Here is a 16,138-nt window from a genome sequence, read left to right on the forward strand (position 1 = left end):
CTAAGATGAGATGGAAACAAATGGATGATGAATCGGAGTGGAATGGATGGGAATGGGTGCATACGTTAGCTGGCTATCTCCTATATAAGGGGGAATAAGCCTATTGGTATATAGATTGTTTTAACTGTGGCTGTTGAGCCCTACTTTGTAAACATTGTCTTACTGTATTACCTTCAACTCAAACAATGTGGTGGGGAAGAGGGATGGGTTTATTCATAAGGTCCTGGGATGGGAGGGGCATTAACTAGGTTTCAATGTTTATGAAGTAGATGTGTGCTTTGTCTCTACTAACCTTGTAGTGGGAAAGGTCCTTTGGTATATCAGTGTATGTATGTATTGTTTTAGTGCTTGAAAGTGATCTGAACATTGTTGGGCAAGTGTAACCTTAATGTATTAGGAATATTTTCTCTTTTCTTTGTATGTATGGAGATTCTTGATTTAGTATGGTGTTATTTTGTTTTGAAAGTAGTGTTTTTGTAATCAATCAATCTCTATTGATTAATTGATTGATTGTGTTTGTAATTATTACTATGTATGTATATTCGTATTTCATATCTGTACAATTTATCTTTCTTTTATTTTTCTTTTGTTTCTTATATCTTATAGGACTTCCTCCTCCCTGAAGTTCGTGACAGACAGTTTCTCATCAGCTTCCACAAACGAGCCAAGAAGCTTGGCCTCGATGTTGAAAAGTACAACAGGCTCAAGGACAAGATAGCAGACTTGGAGGGTGACCTTGCAAGACTGCGGGACCCCTTGGCTCTTAACTTACCTGCCCAAATCCTGGACAACCAACCGACAAGTGAAGCTACACTCGCTAAAGCTCAGAAACACATCAAGAACTTACTGGGACTTAAGGACAAGGAAAAATCAAAGTAGGGAATTTAAGAAAACCAGTGAAAAAACCAATGAGTCATTGACGGTTGTTACCCAAAGTTATTTTGATAGAATCCTCGTGTTAGGCTTGCCAACTTTGTATAATGTCACCTTGTGGGTACATTTGGTTTTGAGCTGTAACTTCCTCATTTGCATTTGGTTCTTTAGGACAGGAAATGTAGCTCTCTCATCAAAGAATCCAAATGATTTATGGGAATGTTCATACAATGAAAAATGCCTATGGTAAGTATAGGTTTGTCTAAAGTAAATTACTCTGTAGAACATCCTCTAACTTTTCAACATTTTGTACTAACCCTAAGAAGTGAAGAATTACTATGACTTATGATGATGGCCGTTCCTTACAATGGGCTTCAGTATTGCAAACAATAATCAATTAGGCAATAGATAAAGAAAATTTCCCTTCATTGATATTATGGTTATTAGCAGGTTATTGTCACAGACTGATTAACAGACTGTTGCCTTTCTAATACAAGAAATTCTTAATCAAAATCCATCAAATCCAAAGTACTTAATATTTTTTGCTGCAATCCGTACAGACTGTCTTCATATTGTATGTTGGTGGAATGTTTATATGCACAAATACGAGATATTGTACGATTAGTATGGTGTCCTATAGTTTTGTATGTCATTATTGTAATCATTGTTATCTGCATTGTTTCAAGTGATAAGTACGAATCATTACTAGGTAAGGTTTTCATATAGAGTTTACCCTGCATATCCGTAACTGTGTAGGAGAATTAGTTTAATCTGTATGGTGTTCTAAACTACCATATTTGATACAGGTTTGTCATTGTTAAAAATTGTTAAAGTTACTAATTGATTGGCCATTGCTGGATAAAAGCACAAAACCGGTACATTGGTAATTGGTCTCGGATACCTCTCTCTTTAATCACCGTAATTATGTTGACTGATTTGGTAGAGTGAGGGCTGTTTATATCAAAATATTAAAAAAGGGGATTGGCATTAATTCAGGAGGGAGTGTATACCTCTGATAAGTTGTACCCAATCCTAACTTGAAGCTCTGCTATCCTTACAAAAACAATCCGACAACACCCACATGGTGGGTCTCTCAGTCTGAACAGTAAACTGAGTTATTCAGACTGAATAGCACTGTGTTGTTTCAAGTTTAACTTGCTGTATGCCCCTTTGCTGGCAAGAATTGGGTACCCAATTTGCCTTGAATTTGGCTAGTTGCTAGATACTACTTCTGAATACCACAGGAGAGGCCACAGGGGTAAGTAGTCAGGATAGCAAAAGTAGAGCCATGGTTGGGTCAGGGTAGTTTTGTGGTGCCCTGTAACCACCAGAAACAAAGAATGGGAAAATAACCTAAAATCATAACTTCCATGATCTGCTCTTGGATCATTCATGGAGACATGAGAATCATGGTGTTCTCCGATAACATCATTATGAACTCTCAGAGTAAACCAGCGAAACTCATGATTTCACTTGAATTTTCCAAGAAAATAGTATTACTTATTTTGCCATGACAGGGGAGTGTGGGTAAACATAAATATATTGGAAATTGGCTTATTTGATGTCAACCCATTTTTGAATATTTATAAATGATAGCCAAATGATTTAGTCACATAGTTCAACAAAAACTAACAATTATCATTTTGTCTCTAATATGATACAATTTCAAAAAAGTCTGTTCATCAGCATAGATATACCTTTTGACAACAGCTACCAGCTGTCTGGTCTTTGTGTTGTTGGAACAAGTATTATATGCCAACAGTTCATCACACTTGTTGGGGTCTTTCCACCATATCAGATGATTGATATCCAGAATCTAAAAATGTGCATGTTAGTTGTTTCGCAGTTTGACTCGAGAGTCGTGAAATTTTTACGGTTCTGGTTATTAATTGAAGCCTGGTTTTATTAGTGACACACAACAAGGTTTAATTATTTAAATGAGGGTGTTGGCTCTTATATGTGCTGTTGCAATGAGAACCTTTAATGTACACCTGTATACAATATAGTAAGATTTATTTTACAGAACGGGGAATATGTAGAGCCACACGTGACAAGTATGGGTGGGGAATATTTAAATAACTGCATAATTTTTCTAAATTTGTTGGCTATTTCTACTGTAACGATGTTCCATATTAGTGAATTACTGCCTAACGAGGAATATTGGTTCTTGAACTACATACCAAGTTAATTAGTCTTCCGTCAGCAACAGCTCTGCAATCAGCACATTGATTCAAGTTACAGTCGTTCTTGTTTGGGTTTAGGGTATTTAGACGACACTGTAGTCCCGTTTTAGTTCCAAGATCAGTTTCATAGCCTTGGCCTGATTTAGAACTGCACCTTGCTTGTACCTCCTCATGTTCTGCTCTTCATCTTGTCTCTCTTTCTCTCTCTCTCTCTCTTCCTCTCTCTCTTCTCATATGTTTCATGGACTAGTTTATAAAAATGTATGATGGAGTGTAAAAGGTGAAATATGAAACAGCCACATATAGGAAGTAGAGGATCATCTTTGTCACAGTTAGTCTTTCATAGAATTGGTTTGTAAGGAAGAAGAAAAAAATTGTGGGTAATAGTCAGTTAATAGCAATTTTGTATTACAAACAGCCTTGAAATCATTGGTTATCTAGCAATACTATTTTCTATGATGTAATGTTCTTAGAAAAACATGGTAGGCATACAACCAAGCATTTTGGTATATTCATTTCTTTTTAAATCTATGCTGGAATTTTTTACAGCAATTTTGAATGAAATTGTCTACAAATGAATGAGAAAGTACTACTTTGATTCTTTAACTAGCGTAACTATGAACCTCTACAGAAATGTTTGAAGCTTTTTCAATCTCTTCCTCTAATTATACTTAAATATTCTATCTAGTATACTTGAGTGGTTATTGAAATGACAGAGGGTAGGGATCATTCTCTGTGACAAATTGAAGGCAGAAATCTAAAGAAAAAAAAATGTAATAACTCCTTTTCTATAGAATTTATTTGAATTATACAAAATAGTTCCAGTAATGCAAATTGTAGATTTCTTCGTGGTGGCCATCCAAGGAGTTAGGTCATGGGCTCATTTCTGTCATCAATTGATTAGTGTAGATTTCAATAGATTTTTCAACACAACCTTAAAGTCAAATATGGAAAAGAAAAGTGAAATTTATCCTCACATTCAACCAGTTCCTCTCTCAAAATAGCTATTTGACCTTTTTCTCTCTTAGTTTAACTTATAAGAACTTAAAATTTCTACCTCTGTCAAAAGCAGATGCTCTTGGCTTGCACTTATGTAGTGGAATTCACAAAAGAAGAGATCACTGGCTTTAGGATTTTTTTCTTTCAAGTGTTTTTACATATTTGTATCTTTGTATGCATTTGAGTGCATGTGTGTAAGAACATAGATATGTATAATGTATACATATTTTAATATATGACACAATAGTGTTAATTGATGATTCCGTTTAACGTTGCAAAACTCCCCCCATCAGGAGGCTAGGATGGTACCCCTTACAGAGGACTTTGTAGTGTGGGTTCGAACTGCCATCATCTCAACCTTCGCCGCAAGTAGCAATGCTCTAACTCGCTCAGCCAGCAAACATCCTAAACTAATCAGAAGTATAGATTACATTTATTTAATGATGGTAATTGTTGCTTCAAGTTTCGCTGACTAGAAAACTGCGGTACCACAGTAGCTGGTAGTGGGTTTTGGTCTGTCCCACAGATCCCTTTGAGAAGAACTGTTGGACCATAGTCTGTGTGATATTAGTTTGCAATTGTTTCTGTCACCAGGTCATAAGAGTAGGAGGAGTTGTCCACTCTCATTTAAAAAATGAAGAGAATATAATTGAAGTTGAAAGAAAGAAATCTTGGGCCTTGCTTAGAGACCAAGTGCTCCGGAAGGAGGCAAAATTATAGGTAGGTTTTGAAGATGGGTCGCAGAGAGAGAATTCTTAATGACATTTGTCTTAAAGGACCAATTCTTCCAGGTTCTCACTATTGGTCATGACAACATATATACATAATACCCTAACATCAACAACAACAATAATAATGATAATAATAATAATAATTATAATAATAATAATAATAATAATAATAATTGGCTCAAGTGGAAAACCTGCAACCCCACAGTGGTTGGCAACAGTCCCCAGACCCTTCCACAGATTTCTCTGGGAAGATACTTTGGAGTGTTGTCTGTATTGTATTAGTGTGGAACTATTTTATAGTCACCAGCTGAAAGCAGTAGGATGCAGTTGCTGGTTGTTAGCTTTCCTTGTGTGAAAAAGTGAAAGAAATAAAGTTGAAATTTATATAGATCTTTGGCCCAGTCCAGAGACTGAGTGTCAGCCCCTCAGGGCTGCACCTCCTGATGAAGGTGAGTGGGTTGATGGGTTTCAGAAAATGGATAGATCTGCTGTCCATTTTGCAGGACTGCCACATTCATGCATCTGTTGTTGGTCCCTGGAAAGCTGTGTTAGTATGGGACTGTTTCTGCATCATTGACTTGCATTACTAAGAGTGGGGGATCAGTGGCTGGTCATAAATAGAGAGAGAGAGAGAGACAGAGATCTTTGGTCTAGTGTGGAAAATGAACAACACCTTGTGGATAAAGTGGCATTCCTGTCCCCCACCACTCTTCTCAGGTTAAAGGCAGTGCAGTGAGACACAGTTGTTGTTAGTTGTTTCTTCGTATTTTCATGCTCTTGTTAGTATCCTTCATTTTGTGCAGAGATCACACTACCACTGCATATTACAGTCTAGAGCAAAATAGGCTCTCTATGGATTTAATCAGAGATTTGATAGTATTCTTTGACTCTAAGATGTGTTAGTTTATTTCTGTTTCATACATATTCATGTATGAACATGTGTGTTAAGTTTATTGCTTTATCACGCTACCTTCTTTCAGTATTACCGATTTTGCAGAATAAATGTCTGTTTGATGTCAGTGGAATTAGATCATGGGAAATGGATTTATCTAGTTGTGTATACAGGAAAGGAGTTATTGTTGTGAAATCTGTATACACATAGTATTTATTCTAGATTCTCATGTTTCTTGTTTTGTTGTCCTTTTAAGAAATTAGGAATATTCTCAGTCCAAGTTTGAAAGGATCTGCCCAAGCATTTTATTATGAGGATAGTAGTTTCATAGTTTACCTTCTATGTAGTCTTTCTTTTGTTTTCATTCATTATTTCATATTTACATTTTCATTTCATTACCATTACACTTATTTTTACTGTTCATTATGAATGACATTTTATATAGTATTCTATTTTATTTATTTCCTTTGAAAACTAAATTTCTGCACAGCTTTAGATTTTGTTATTATTATCCTAATTGTGTAGCTTAAGTCTAACAAGCCCAAACTGAATCTGTGAGTTAAGTTTATATTTCAGGTTTATTTGGATTTTTCCTTTTGGTTTTCTTTGTAGCCTTTTCATTAAAATATTGTAATATCATGTTTTGTTATTTGTTTTTATTTACTCTCACATACTTCCTCATTTACCTTGTGAATGAACAATGAATACGAAAGAAAATATGAAATATAATACAGAATATGTAAATGTAATACCCTTTCTTGGGTGAGGGAGATGGGATTTTTTTTTCTTCCAAGGGTATTATATAGACATGATAGGAATATATGGTGAGGAGCCAACTCCAGGAGGTGTATAGCTGCGGGTGAATCTGTCATATTTGCCCTATGCATTCTTGGATTGTTTGGGTAGGTAACAGTCACTGCTGGGAGTCCGAGAGAAATGTGGGATTTGACTCCACAACTAAACAAATGCAAGACCAGCACACTTCTGGTTATGCCACTGCTGGACAAATGAATAGGAATGTGAATCCAAATGCTGCATATGCACAAATTCATATAGTTATGAGCCCATATGTACTTTATTTAACATGCAATTAGGTATCCAAAGTGTATACTGTATTGCAAAAAAAAAAAAAAAAAAAAGAAAATCCAAATGCACATGGATTTAGAAAAATATAAAATGCAGTGCTTGTGTTTTAGGTCATTCTAAAGGAAGTTTTATGCCACTCCTATGAGTCAATGTCACACAGGTCTCTGAGTGGAGATTAGTCCATCTATCTATATACCAAGAAGTTTCTTTCTCCTTATAATAGAGGTAGCCACCCAAGACATACATCTACTCCTTTCCATCCCACTCCCACCCTTCACTTATTTCCTATTTATCTTAGCCTCTTTGTTGATGAAGGGTCATCTTTGTCCCTTGTTCACTGCCTGGGTCAGAAGCAATACACAGAAGGGTCAGCCACTTCATTTACATGACAACACTCCCTTGTCCCCTCATGTGAGAAATAAAGAAGATGAGGAGAAAACCCTTTGTGCTGTATCAAAGTATAATGAAATACAATACCATTCTCCACTCGCCTATTCCTTGCCTTCTCCCTTCCCCACTCAACAGACATTCCCATCTTGCTCAAAGCCCCTTTCACCTCATCCATTCATCTCATTTTTACTCTTTTCCTCAAGTTCACTCCATCCACCTTTGCTTTCTACACTTGTTTTACTAATCTTCATTTTTTCATGTGCCCAAACCATCCCAATAATCTTTTATCAGGTCCTCCTTATCACATTTCTCACTCTATCCATCCTCTTAAGCACCACCATATTTCTCAGACACTTAATCCCAAATAAATCTAAAATTATCCTTTCTCTCCCTCTTAAATTCCAAGTCTCTTCCCCACACAGTGTCAAAGGCACAATCACCCTTTCATATAATTGTCTCTTCGCACCCATTCCCAGATACCTATTTCTCATGATACTTTTCATTCCCCCAAGACATTTACTCGCTTCCCTTACTCCACAGTTTACCTACACCTTTACTCCTCCATTTCCTGCTACATGTGACCCTAAATACTTAAAACTATTAATTTGGTCTAACCTGTCTCCTTTAAGACTTACCTCCAGCTTAATGCCACTCTTTTCCCTTGTACATCTCATCACCCTGCTTTTACCCACATTGACTTTCAACATATTCCTATTACATAATTTCCCATACTCCATCACTATCTGCCTGAGAACCTCCTCTGACCCTGGCATAAATATAGTGTCATCAGCAAACAACAACTGGGTCACCTCCACTTCCTTCCACTCCCTCTAACCTCCAATACCTCCCATAATGCCTTCCTATCTACCCTGTCATAATTCTTCTCTAAATCCATAAAGGCCCAAAAACCATCTTTATCTTTGCCAAAAACCTCTTGCAAATCTGTCTTACTACAAAAATTTTACCCATGGACCTTTACCAAACCCACACTGCTCCTCACACATTATTCCTTCTGTATAGAATAATGGCTGGAAGCACAAAAACAACATATATTTTATCTTTATAGTCATAGCACAATACTTAACATTTAAGAGGATGGGACTAAAGTAAGGATGCAGGGTATTGGCAGCACAAGCAGACTTAATCACTATTAGGTCATATGTATTTACCTAGTTGTATTTACCTAGTTGTAATATACGGGAGGGGAGCTATGCTCGTGGTGACCCGTCTTTGTATCTCTCCGCATCAAGTTTTATCTTAAAATCTTGTATAGTGTTAGCACATACTGTTTTGTTGTCTAATTTGTTACATGTATTTATCGCTCTGTGTGATCTAGTATGAATGATACATTAACAGTTAGTTACATAGTTAATGATTTGTCATCACAAAGGATTATTTCACATGAAGAATGGGCAAGATTAGGATGGTTTGATGTTTAGTTTATTTCTAATTTTTTGTTATTTCATTTAAAAAAAAATAGCTGATCATTGAGGTTGAAAATTCACAAAGACCTTGTTTTTATCCTCCCAAAATCTCTCTGCATCCTTTTCAGCTGCATCTCTTACACCTTCTCATACATCAAAAGTGGAATATGAGCAACTACTCCCCTATTCCTCCTCCTTTTGGTCACTACAAGCATAGTTCTCGTCCCGTAAAATACAACTAGGTAAATACTTATACAACATGGCCCAAGTACTGTTGCCAGTCACAATGGGGTTGCAGGTGTCCAGTTAATGAAACTCAAGGCCACAATTTTATGTGAACATATACATACATATATATATATATATATATAATGATGATTTATGTTAACATTGTGAACTCCCCTTATCTGGAGGATAGGACAGTGCCCCTAACAGAGGACTTTTTAGCATGAAATTTGATGAACCATGGCCTCGGTACAACTTGTTAGTGGCAGGGTTTAAACTGTTGCCTTGACATCCGCTGCAAGTAGCACACTGTAACCCACTCAGCCAGTGAGTGTCCATATATAATGATAATTATGATAATAATGGTAAACCCTTAATAAATTGGATATTCACGAATCAAATGTTGAATAAATATGATGTTTTTAGGGCCTTGGATGCTGATACGTAAGATAATTTTCTGATATATGCAGGAATTTTAAATTTACACCAAAACAAATACTACCATTGGAAGAACAAAAGTATTGTATTGTATTTTTATCACTACTATATATACTTGTGTGTAAGCCATTTATAATTTACCACTGAGTTTATAGCGAAGAAAATGTGAATTTATGATTTGGTTTGTGTATTGACAAAAAAGAAACAACAAAATATAGAACCTGATGGCACATGAAATTAATTTCAGAAAATTAAGATTAAAATTGTACTTTGCTCTATTAACTGAGGGTTGGTCAGCCTGAAATACAGAAATCTAAGTTAAGATTTTGTCATTTAATATTTTCATGTTTGAAGTTAAAAGTTATTCCAAGCCCTTCCTATCATGCAGGAATTTCACCCTAACTGAACTATTATACCTACTGACCATAAATTCATGAGCCTCATTTGCTGAGGGTACCAGACATATTTCCAGTGTTGTTGGTGATTACTGGTAATAAGATAACTTTCATGTCTGAAGCCAAGAGTTGCTCCTGGTCCTTCCTATCATACACAAATTTGAACAGAAGACTTATGGAAGATTGCATTGTACACAATCATGTGCACCAACAACACAATATACACTCTATAAAGGATTTATGGAAAAAAACCCATTCTAGCCCTGGTGTCCCTCAGGAAGATGGGACTGCTTGGCCAGACAGTGTAGGGAATGACAACAACAACAGCCCAAAAAAACCATTATGTGGGTATAGCTTGACCCTCAATTATTTTGCCCAAAAAATTAACCTGAGAATGTTGACTTAATACACAAGTATATTTAGTTATTAATACAGTAATATACTATATTTTAGTTAATACAATACTATGTCTTAGTGGATGTGGAGCAGTCAGGTCATGTAAGGGAATTTAAACTTTAGATAGATTGGATTATCAGGTCAATTGGATTGGCTTTACACCCAACTGGTCCAATATATAGGGGGCTTATGATATATATATATATATATATATATATATATATATATATATACATATATATATATATATATGTATATATATATATATATATATATATATATATTTATATACAGTAAGTCCTCATTATACGGTACAGATGCGTTCCTGAAAACCTTACTGCAAATTGAAATTATCGTATACCGAAAGTAGGAAGAGACTGATTGTTGTGGTGGCTGCATGGCGAGGTGATGCTATGCTACGAGGTAAACAAAACACAAGCGGATACCGTATCTGTGAATTTTTCTTACCGTAAATAGAATTGAGGGTAGTAATTACCAAATACCATAAATGTGGATTTACCAGATAAAGAATTACCGTATAAGGACTCACTGTATATATATATATATATATATATATATATATATATATATATATATATATATATATATATATATATATATATATATATATATATGCATATATTTTTGTTATTACATACCTGTGAATGAAGCATATTTATGTATACAGTATACATATTTACCCATGTATAGGCCTGTGTACATATTTGAAAAATACATTTTATTTTTCCTTCAATTGTAATTAATTTGGGGCAATTCAAACTTCTCACATTCTCATTAGGAACAATAGCTATGTAGGATCATCTTACCCTTTTGACATGGATGAGTTATTTAAGTAAGCCTAGATTTTTTATGTATTTATTTTATATATTCATTTATTTATTTTTTTTGAACAGGCATCAACAGGATGTGAGCTAGGCAATATCTAACCCTTTTCATTAACCCGAAAGATTATCAATATACATCAACTTGAATTAAGTTTAATATCAATTGAAAACTACAAAGCAGAGATTGGTAACTACCATTGCATTGTGTTTTTGTACGGTGTGGATGCATGAATGTCCATTCATATTCACTTTTCTATCAATTTTCTGTAAATGAGTTATATCATCAGTCGCTGACTGAATAAAATCATTAATACTTATTACAACTTGGACTTAAGTCATCATAAGCTGACTGAAAAATGTGTACTGCTACTGAATGACTCAAATAATATCATCTGATCAACTTCATCTATAGTCACTGAGGGACTTCACTAGACTGACTTGAATCATCTGCAAAAAACAAAAAACAAAAAAAAAAAAAACATAACTTTAATCCTTCTAAGTGTAAGTTTCTTGCTGCTTTCTCTTCCATGGCTCCTATGCCAAGACTTTGTGCCACTGATCAACATAATGCAGATCAGTAATTCAGATATGTCACAGACTTGATCTGAATTATGGTTATTTCACTCACCCTTCATATGGGATTTGGTAAATGCACAGGAGAATTTGGATGGGGATCAGATCTGAAGTAAATTAGTTTACTGAACAGACGTCATTTTGTGACTTTGGCCCGATTTCATGTACAGGAGATTATTCAGTAGGGAGTTTAGTCAATTCTGATTAAAGTAACCCAGTACATCTGCTCTTGTCCTTCAACTTTAGTCGAGAACTAAGATGATCAGATTAGTAAAAGGTATCATGGTCAATATGAAAACCAAATCCCCTTTCTCGTTGTAAATGACAAGACTTACCTCAGAACTTAATTAGTCTAACAGGCCAATAACCTAATCATCTGCTGTATGATATAAACTTTTGAGTGACTGTAGCCAGCCCTCTCCAATTCCCCTCTCTACTACTTCCCTCCCTTGCCTTTGGCTCAAACAAGTAAAATATACTGTTCTGTCAGGTGGCCATGGCTATCAAAAGCTGTAAGCTTTCATCTCAAAGGGAGAACACAAATTAAGCTTAGATGCCAGTGACTCACAAGCACTTGATATCATTAGTGAGCTTGTGGATGACCAGTGGTTGTCTGCGAGATTTTCCACTTCTGTAATATTTGTTACTTAAGGCAAAGTAGGCTATGAAAGAGTAAAATCCATTAATGATAACCTTTTGACCTCGTCATGCTTCAAAATGACCACAGGTTCGTGTTCATTGTCCACCAACATTAGTACAGGGACTTACACATGTTCCCTTGTTTTTATTAGGGGTTTCGTGTATCACTTAGGGCAGTGATTGGATGAAAATCTTTATATTAGATCTTTTGTCAGTGATCTTATGAAAACCTTAGTATCAGACCTGTTGTCTGCCATGGTGAGACAACAGACCCGAACACGCTGATGTAATAGAGTACTTGCAGTCAGTGTGAGATTGATTTCTGAGGGGGCAGTGCCAACCCAAACCTTACCCTACATCGAGACCACAGTAATCGTCAGTCCTTGTCATGCCAGGCTGCAATCTGATATTGTTCTCGTCGAGTGGGTTTCCATAATTGTGGGATCCAATTTACAGTGGAACCTGGGATATCTAATCTCTCAATTTTTCACCCATTTCAGATGTGTACATCAACTCTGTTTTCCAAAGACTGTGAATGTAAATGTTTATAAACATGTTGTCATCTGAAATGACATGATATCCAAGGTTCCAAGTATTACAGTTGAACATGTCTTCATCTTCTTTGTTAAGCCTTGTTACAATAAATAAGGAAGTAATATAAAAACATTTAATCTATAATAAAATAAGTGATTTATTAAATTTAAATATAAATTGTTTTATTGATAAAGGTATCTGTAATGTTGTCTACAGATGCTGCAGTGTAAGAAGAAATTCATTGTAGGAACAATTACACTCCCAAGTCTACAGTATTTGGTGTAGGATACAAAGAGGTGCTATGTTGTGTAAAATTTTAGTAACTGAACTATAACATAAAGAAATTAAGAAAAAGATATTCATCACTTTAAAAGTGAGCTGAAGAGCTCTTCTATGCCTATGGCCATAGACAAACCACTGCATAAGAATGTTGAGTATGTAATAAACTCAAACCTAATTTCTTCTGTCATTCTCTTCTTTCCAAGTTCTTTGTGAAATCTAATCCCCAGACTAACAAGTTTTAGTTTAGTAATTTTATGAAACTATACACACCTGACTTGATCAAGATAGGATATAATAAATCCAAGTGAGTTGTGGATATATGAAGCATCTAGAATATGAGAGGCTTATCTGCGTGTTAAAATTTGCTATAATGCCTCTATGGGAAGAGGGTTAAACAGACTAGGCAGTTGGCCTTCTCTGTATGTTAAGGCTATGGTAGCACTGGTGAGAGTCAAAGCAGTTCTTGGAGCATATAATGAGGTCTTCATATTGTTAGAGTTCATATGGTTCTTTGAATGTAAAATGGGGATTTGCAAGGGTCAGGGAGGCAGTTGCTGCAATTTATGGGTAGTAAAGTGAGTCTTCAGAAATGTTACCAAGACAGTAACTGTAGATCACAGGGTGTGAATTAATTCAGCAGCATTAAAATCTACAGGGCATAACTAAAAACAAAGTTGTGCAACGAATAATGCCTCACTTGTTATTTAGTCATCCAGACTTATTTCTTGTAATTATGAAATAAGAAAAAACATGTAAGTATAATAATATTTTTTAGATATCAATGGAATTCTTAAACATTCTAATCTGCATGGATGAAAGTGGGAGCAAAAGCCTATCTTCACAATAATTTTCATTTAAGGACATGAAAGGCATAAAGAGAAATAATGGGTTGCTTTATCAGAATAAATCTGCATATCCATCAATTAGGAAATAAGAGATAACAATTGTAGAAATACTATGGGTTGATTATTAAATATGTACCATCCCATATATTCAAAACATTTTTTGATGAACATAAGTTGGGATGAATTGAAAAGCACAATGGAGTAGAATGGGGAAGGATATGAACATATGACTACATAGCACTACTCATAGGTGTGTACAGTATGTATATGTATCTGCCACTTATCATAAGTATATGTTTATATGTATTTATGGTCCTGTTCATAGATATATATGTATATATATTTGTGATCAAATTAATAGGTATGTATGTTTATATATCTATGATATTTCTTGTAGATATGTATGTATATGTGCCCATGGCACCACCACCCTCATAGCCAGATGCCCATCAGAAAGCCAGGAAGAGTTAAGATAACTAATAAAAACTCACAGGCAACATAAGTTAAATGTTGATCCTGTGACATATTGTACAATAATAAATGCATTGTTAAAGCCTTTCTAAAAGCTGTGTTTCATTCTTTCCTTGAAAACTAGAAATGATACTTGCAAGTTTTTCTTTCATGTAAAAAGGTTTATACTATGTTACTGGGCAGCCCATGGCATCAACAGATTATATATAGATGTCAGTTGCAGAGGAAGTCGGTCTCCTTTTTAGAATTTCACAAGAGTTCTACTACCTCAGATACGTTGTATTTACCTGATTGTAGTATATAGCATAGAACCCCATTTCTTTCTCCCATCTATCCTTTTTTGGACTTCCACCAGAGGTCTATTACTTTAGACTTGTTATATTTGCCTGATTGTAGTATATAGTATAGAATCCCATCTCTTTTTCCTCTATCAACTACTGTGCAGTTCAGAGACACTGGTTTGTAGGGCCTCTTTACTTTCCCTTTATGAATTGGTACTATATTAGCCTTCTTCCAATCTTGAAGCACTACCCCTTCTTCTGAACACACAAATAGGTTAAGAAGCTTATCTGCCAGTTTTGAAATACTGTCTCAATCTTATCATTATTATTATCATTATTATTGTTATTATTATCATTATTATTATTATTATTATTGTTATCAGCACTGTATGGGGCAGAAACATGGAACATGAGAGAGGAAGAGAGAAGGGAGTTTGAATGCATTTGAGATGAGGTGTCTGAGAAGTATGATATGGGTAACTAGGCAGGATAGAATGAGAAATGAGGAGGTGAGGAGGAGAATTGGGTGGAAAGGGAGTTGGGAGATACGGTGGATGAAAGAGTATTGGGATGGTTTGGACACATGGAAAGAATGAGTGAAGAAAGACTAGTAAAAGAGGTGTGGAAGGAGTGAACATGAGGGGGCGACCTAGGATGAGATGGATGGATGGGGTAAAAGGGGGTTTGGGGAAGAGGATGGACGGGAGAGGACAGAAGACAGGGATGAATGAAGAATGGTTGTATATGGATGATGTTGTGATGCATGAGGTGGAATGGGTGAGGGATGAGGCAGTATGTGTGAGAAAAATTTGACGCAAACCGAAGGGATTTCTCCCCGTCTTCTCCTTTTCTGCACAAGGGGACAGAGAGGGGGGGTTGCTGATTTAATGAAGCAGTTCTTGCTGTGGATGTGCTGTGTCTTCCAACACTGCTTCTGACCCATGGCAGTGGACAAGATGCAGAGATGACCCGTCATCCAGGAGGGGCCAAGATAAGAGGGTGGAGGGGAATGGAGTGTGATAGGGATGAAATGGGTGGGAGTGATTTTTATGCCTTTGTTTTTGGCTACCTCTCTCATAAGGGGGAAAAAGCCTTTGGTCTATGTATGTATGTGTGCATTATTGTTATCATTATTGTTCTTTTATTTTTTTCCTTTCTTTTTTGTGTTCCTCAATGAACTCTCTGGAGTTCTTTTCCTTTTAACTTAGACTAAGTATCATTACTTTCTATACAGTTTACATAATAACCTCATCCTCATTCATTATCTTTTTCTCTATAAGATTGCCAAATTTAGGATTCTCTTCAATATACTGTAAAGTGCAGTAACTCTATATCTTAGATCATGATCAAAATATTGTTCCTTTAATACTTTAACATCAGTGCATACATTGCTGATATCATTGTTTTTTCCATGTTAGCTAGTTTCTTTTTGTCACTTTTTATCTGTTTCATTTTCCACATGTATGATGGTTTTACTAACTTTTTACTTCACACAATCAAGACCCTTAAAATCTCTTATAATTGCTTCTGCTATTATGATCAGCCCATCATGAATAGCTTTTGTCATTTGTTATCCCATTTATACAATTAAAACCAAGATTTCTCTTGCCAAATCTAGTGTGGGTGTCAACTCATG

At 35.5% G+C, this 16,138-nt stretch overlaps 1 protein-coding gene across 3 annotated transcripts in view; it reads left to right on the top strand.

Annotated features, from left to right (window-relative positions):
• Window positions 1-8,604, top strand: part of MCU (mitochondrial calcium uniporter) — a 928,441-nt gene extending 919,837 nt beyond the window's left edge. For all 3 annotated transcript variants that reach the window (XM_076185749.1, XM_076185743.1, XM_076185750.1), the window contains one exon: window positions 607-8,604. In XM_076185749.1, the coding sequence (XP_076041864.1) occupies window positions 607-879 (273 nt within the window). In that variant the 3' untranslated portion in view covers window positions 880-8,604. The remainder of the gene's footprint in view (window positions 1-606) is intronic.
• Window positions 8,605-16,138: the final 7,534 nt, after the last annotated feature.

The sequence above is a fragment of the Oratosquilla oratoria genome, chromosome 1 (genome assembly GCF_046742065.1).
Source record: "Oratosquilla oratoria isolate Oo_2021 chromosome 1, ASM4674206v1, whole genome shotgun sequence".
Taxonomy (NCBI): Eukaryota; Metazoa; Arthropoda; class Malacostraca; order Stomatopoda; family Squillidae; genus Oratosquilla; species Oratosquilla oratoria.